The 6,572-nt window shown below is 36.3% G+C and overlaps 2 protein-coding genes and 1 pseudogene across 2 annotated transcripts in view; all 3 read right to left on the reverse strand.

Annotated features, from left to right (window-relative positions):
* Positions 1-536: 536 nt before the first annotated feature.
* Positions 537-6,572, reverse strand: part of LOC116006445 (fructose-1,6-bisphosphatase, chloroplastic-like) — an 8,834-nt gene continuing 2,798 nt past the window's right edge. The window contains exon 5 of the mRNA XM_031246810.1: positions 537-629. The gene's annotated coding sequence lies outside the window, so the exon portion shown is untranslated. The remainder of the gene's footprint in view (positions 630-6,572) is intronic.
* On the reverse strand, positions 1,195-1,789 carry LOC116006446 (putative B3 domain-containing protein At1g78640). The gene has a single exon (XM_031246811.1). The coding sequence runs from the start codon at positions 1,747-1,749 to the stop codon at positions 1,297-1,299; it is 453 nt and encodes a 150-aa protein (XP_031102671.1). The 5' UTR covers positions 1,750-1,789; the 3' UTR covers positions 1,195-1,296.
* On the reverse strand, positions 5,450-6,570 carry LOC116006857 (annotated as a pseudogene).

A 6,572-nucleotide genomic window follows, 5' to 3' on the forward strand; every position in this document is an offset into this window, starting at 1 on the left:
GTTAACAATCAATATATAATTTGTGAACATTCAATATGTAAATTGTGTATTTTGGACCATATATAATAAGCCATTTGGGTTTACATATCTCTTTGTATGTGATAGTCCTTTATTGGTAAGTATCATAAGACGGCCGGAGTACCCCATACACACCAATAGACAGTGACTCAAAAGAAAAAAAAAAAGGATTTTCTTTGCTAATTATCCATTTCATTGCTTTTAATAAGATCCTGAACCATTTGAAGTATTTTTTTTTAAGTTACAATTTCAATTCTCCACCGAAGCAATCTATTAACTTTTAAGTTTGAGCCAGTCAGCTATTAGTTTACACACTCTCAAGTACTGAAGTAATAGATGCAGATTTCCCTCATCACTCAAAACTATTTGGATATAAAAAACTATGTTTGTTGGCTTTGGCTCTTGAGTCTCATTTTCATTTGGTTTTTGTTTTTTTTTTTTAAAAGAAAATCTCAACTATTTGCATAAATGAACTGCAGCACTTATAAAACATCTACAATCATTTTGCCTGACAGAAAAGATCAAAAGAATATTTTATTTTCAAGTGTTTACAATGCATTATTTTAAGTTGTAGATTCTGATATACATCTGAGAGTGGTCCAAAACAACACCATGGCTTGAATTTTAAATTAATCATTTGTATTTTTTTAAATTTGATATTTGGTTGCATGCTTGCAAACTTGTAATTTTGATTTTTGAATGAAATTTTGTATTATAATTTATTTGAATTTTTAAACTTAAAATCTGACATCCTATCTGTGTTTAATCTGCCAAATCTACATTTAGCATATTGGGTTAGATTCTCAGCCTAATGGATGCGGAGAAAATTTTTTCAGTTGACCTTTAACGAATTTGATGTGAATTCACCCCAAATCTACTCCAATCTATTCTACGTTCATCCTACCTACGAGCATCAATCATTATTCCAAATCAAGAACAAAACTAACTTACCATCTGAAAGTCCTAATTTTATTTAGATAGCTTCATGATCTAAAGTAGATTACTTTCTACCATCAGCTTTAGACCATAGCCAACAATAACAGAAATTGGATTTTTCCAGGCTTTCCCCGCTGAATGCATTTAATGTCTTTTTTTGGAGTATAATGCATGTTTTGGTTAGTAACTGTAACTGCAACCAATGCAACTGAAACAACGTATATACATAACCATCATGCATGCATCACATGCAAAACAAATCAAATGTTTATTTATTTTTATTTGAAGACAATATTTAGTAATAATAATAATCTATCCCTGAAGCACAGAGATCAGAAGTAATTAAGATTGGGCATTGAATTTGTGGAAGAAGAACCCTAGATTTTCAACGTCCCAGCGCAGCCCAATGCAGTCACCCTCCTGCAAATTCCTTCTCCTTACAAATTCCTTAGACCAGTTGCTAGTGAACAGAAAGCTGCCAGTCTGCCATTTCTTCAGGCTAAGCTCATGTTCAGAACCAGTGTCCAAATCCCACATTTTGACTCTCAACCCTTCCCTGCTCTCACAAGCCGCGCACCTCTCCTCATCCATCCATGTCAGAACGTATTTGTTCACATCCTCTTTAGCCAACAACAGCCTTGATGAACTGTTGACGTCACTTTTACTTAGCCGCTTCTTTATCCAGTGCCCATCATCCGGAAAGAGATGAAGAAGAGAGGGGGGTTGTGAACGTGTTGGTGACGACAAGAGCGTAAAGGTTAATGGTCTAAGATTATGATTATCCGGCGGGGCCATAAAGACAGACAGGTTGCAGCTTCAATTCTCCACTCGATCTTCTCGTTAATTAATGGGAAGAAAGAAATTCAAATTAAAAGCACTGCATAAACAACTGAAAGTAGAGGGAGATCGGTGTTTCTGAATTCTGAGTGACAATCTCCCTCTACTTATAGCGCTAAAACGGTATCCATATGGCCATAGGGATTGGCCGTATAGTAATAGTAGTATCCGTTGTTGATGCTAAGCTAGCCATGGCCGCCCTCTTTCAAATTCAGAACTACTCCGATCCTTATTATACAAATATAAATCAATTACGTAACTTCAATCTTCTATACACTCAAATAGAGATCAGAAAGCATGCTGTTATATGGATCGGAATCTTTACAAACAAAACCACAGTTTTGGTGCTTTCATTCTTTTAATAAAATCCAAACCATGGCAATTTATCGTGGACCAGGGTGCACAATGCATTATGCACCCCGTATCAAAATGTTAGGAGAATCTAGGCAATCGTTCTGGGTATTTTAGACAACCGTTGTGTGTATTCATATTAGTAATTAACACAGGTTGTGATGTGTTTGTGCATTCGAATCTTTAGGAGGATGAGTTCTGTGTATTTTGTGTCAAAATACTCTGTGTATTCTAGGCAACCGTTCTGTGTATTCATGTTAGTAACATTCAAATGTTAGGAGGATGAGTTCTGTGTATTTTGCGTCAATATTATGTGTATTCTAGGCAATCGTTCTGTGTATTCATGTTAATAACACAGATTGTGATGTGTTTGTGCATTCGAATGTTAGGATACACAAAATATAAGCCCAAGTATTATCTATTATGTTCCATATTTTTCAAATTTCACAATGTTATTTAAATATTCACATTTTGTCGTGTGTGTTTTTGTGATCTGATGAACTTGTATGTGTTTTTTGTTCTTGCTTCTTCGTCGTTGTTTTTATTGTTATTCAAATTACAGTTGTATTTTAATTTAAGAAAATGTAAAATCCGTAACAATACGGTCCGAAACGAACCAGGGTCCCGATCCCTCAACTATTCTGATCATTATGTCATGGTATTAAGTTTTGTTATGAAAAGGGTTACATGAGACTCTTAATTGGTGGAGACTACTGATTCCAAAGCAGTTACGTTTTTTCCGGAAAATTAATAATAGTTGGGCATGTCATGATTTGGATATTAATTTAGTTTTGGAGCTATTCGGGCTGTTATTAACTAAATTTCTAAAATTAGCCACTTTGTTGACTAGATGGCAAATTATACAATGTAGTAGAGTCTACCTTGCATTGTAGATTCTAATCTAAAAATAATTTTCAAATCCTGTATCTGTAATTGACAAATTGTGAATATGCCGTTTACAGTTTATGCACTTGCAGCTATCATATCATGTCTCAGCAATTATCAAGTTATTTGTTTACATGTACATAAACTGTTAATTGTAAGTACAAAATGTGTTAACTGAAGGTACACAATTTTTGTATCAGGGTTCATAATGCATTATCAACCCTGATCCATGGTATAACAATATATTGAGTAATTATGTGGACTTGCCTCTTGGTTTTGCATTTGTTTTCTACGCCTTTGGATGGATTGAAGTCCGATCCATTCGTTTTGTCTACCTAGCTAGAGTGAAAGTTTATGTGCCATGCCAAGAGTTGCATGTTTGCAGTTTAAATGTTTCCCTTCCTCCGGACTAATTGCTTGCTAAAAAGTTGATTAAAAAATTTGGTCCTTTCCAAATTTAAGTTTTCAAAGATTATGAAATATAATGTTTTGATTAGTAACAGTACTTAACTACAGCGTATTGTAATCAACTGAAAAGCAATTCACAATAATCAATCTCAACAAAACAAATATTTAAACTCAATGCTTATTTATTTATTTATTTTATGACTAAGTCAATATGTACTAATCAAGTCATACAAGAGTAGTAGAAAGTGAAAGCATTACAATAATAATCTCTGAAGCATTGATTAGAGAATCTGGCCTACCAAAATTTCAGTTAGCTAATCTCAGAAACATCTATCTAAGATTTGGCATTGAATTTGCGGAAGAAGAACCCTAGATTTTCAACGTCCCAGTGCAGCCCAATGCAGTCACCCTCCTTCAAATTCCTTCTCCTCACAAATTCCTTAGACCAGTTGCTAGTGAGCAGAAAACTGCCAGTTTGCCATTTTTTCAGGCTAAGCTCATGTTCAGAACCAGTGTCCAAATCCCACAGTTTGACTCTCAACCCTACCAAACTCTCACAAGCTGCACTCCTTTCCTCATCCATCAATGCCAGAACGTGTTTCTTCACGTCTTCTTTACCCAGCAACAACCTTGATGAATCGTTCACGTCGCTCAAACTCAGCCGCTTCTTTATCCAGTGCCCATCATCGCCTTCCACCCTCTGTTTCTTGTCGGGCAAGAAATCTCCAATTATTGCAGAAACCGGAATAAGAATCAGAAGAGAAGAGGGTTTTGGGAGCGTTGATGAGGACAAGAGCGTAAAGGGGAAATCTTGAAGATTGGGTAAGGCAGGAAGCGGCGGTTCTTGATCGAGTTTTTTGGCGGCGTTGAAACTCCAAACAGAGGGACAGAAATCAACACCCGGTTTCCCTTCCTGGGAACGAGAAATTCCCGGCGATGGGTGTAGAGAGAGGCCGAGGTCGGTGGAAACAGACTTATCCGCCGCCATGTTCGTTAATAGGGAAGAAACTGAACAGAGAAAGTACGCTGAACAACGCTAAACAACTGAAAGTACGGTGAGATGTTTGTGAGTTAGAATTTGGCAATGTAATGTGGTCTACTTATAGCGGTAAAACGGAAACCTAATGCCGGTGGGATTAGGAAATCGCAGTATAGCCGTTAATGGGAGCCATGCCCTTTTTGAAACTCACTATTCTGTTTAAATTTAATAAACCACTTGAATAATAACTTCTACGTACATAGCGCGAAACTTCTACCGCCAAACACGTATCAGACTGATATGGAAACTTTACAAACAAAAAGGAGATTTTCAAACCCTCTATTTCACTTTCCTAATTTGAACGCTATAAATAATTTGGATTTAATAATTATACCATGAACTCAAGTCCACCTTTCAAGGTGGACTCATACCCATTTACATACTGATTATTCACAATTTGAATTGCAAACATTCTGTAGGTAAATTGTGAACATTCAGTATATTAATTGTGAATATTCCGTATGTAAATTGTGTTTTTTTTTACTCAGGTCCATCTTGCACCGAATAATCTGACATTTGGATTGACGTATCTCTTTGTGGTCCTTTATTGTAAGGATCATAAGACGGGATTACCTATATCTCAAAAAAAAAAAAAATCTTTGCTAATTATCCATTTCATCACTTTTAATAAAATCCTAAACCACTTTTAGTATTTTTTTTTTAAGTTACAAGTTCACTTCCCAACCGGAGCAACTTATTAACTTTCTTGATTTGAGTCCATCAACTATTGATTTATCGAATACACACTCTCAAGTACTGAAGTAGTAGATGTAGATTTAATTTCTCTCATCACTCAAAAATATTTGCATAAATAAATAAATAAATAAACTATGTTTGTTGGCTTTGGCTCTTGAGTCTTTGTTTGTTTGCTTGTTTTTTTTTTTTTTTTTTTTTTTTTTTTTTTTTTAAAGAAAAACTCAACTATTTGCATAAATGAACTGCAGCACTTATAAAACATCTAGTGATGTACAATCATTTTGCCTGACTCAGAAAAGATCAAAAGAATATTTTATTTTCAAGTGTTTACAATGCATTATTTTAAGTTGTAGATTCTGATATACATCTGAGAGTGGTCCAAAACAACACCATGGCTTCAATGTACTCATCTCTGCATTTCATTCTTGGATTAAGCTAGGTACTTCTCCAACTTGTCAACTTCCTCCACACTTCCAATGTATAGAGGAACTCGCTGGTGTATCTGCAAATACAAATCACAGATTCAGTTTATATCAGCAAATATAAGACTCATAATTTTAACAGAGAGCCATTCATTATATTCACCTCAACTGGTGTGATATCAAGAATTCTTTTATGGCCATCCGATCCTTTTCCACCGGCTTGCTCCACGATGAAGCTCATCGGGGCGCACTCGTACAGAAGCCTTAGCTTCCCATTCTTGCTCTTCTTGTCTCTTGGGTACCCATAAATGCCTCCATACAAAAGAGTTCTATGGAAGTCTCCCACCAAACTGCCAATGTACCTAGCAGAATAAGGCTTGCCACTAGGGCCAGGGTCCTTAAGGTCATCAATGTACTTCTTCAACTTATCATCCCAGAGCTGGTAGTTGCCTTCATTAAACGCGTATATCTTCCCCGCCTTTGGGATCTGAATGTTTTCTTGGGTGAGAACGAATTCGCCATACATAGGGTCCAAGGTGAAGGCGAAAACGCCTTTTCCCAAGGTGAGAACGAAGATCACAGAGCTCGAGTACATGCAATAGCCTGCTGCTAGGAGGTTATCCCCTGGCTGGCACACACTCACTACACATTTCTGTACCCCTGTGTCAAGCTGCAATTTTTATCACCATAAACGTTTGATTTCTCGAATTTCATTAGACTATAATGTTGTATTGACAGGATTGTTTAATTTTCTGCATTACATAGGATTAGCAAGGAAACAACACAAACTTTGTGTGTTTTCAAGATTATATGCATATTACTCAGCATCATCGCCAATATCCGCCAGGCACTCATCATTCGGGCTGTAAATGCCAAAGATCGAGCCAGTAGACACAGCAGCATCAATGTTTGATGATCCATCAAGGGGTCAAATACCACAATGTAATTCCCAGAGTAACTCTCCTCCACTGCCACAGGCA

This window comes from Ipomoea triloba, chromosome 15 (assembly GCF_003576645.1).
Source record: "Ipomoea triloba cultivar NCNSP0323 chromosome 15, ASM357664v1".
Classification (NCBI taxonomy): Eukaryota; Viridiplantae; Streptophyta; class Magnoliopsida; order Solanales; family Convolvulaceae; genus Ipomoea; species Ipomoea triloba.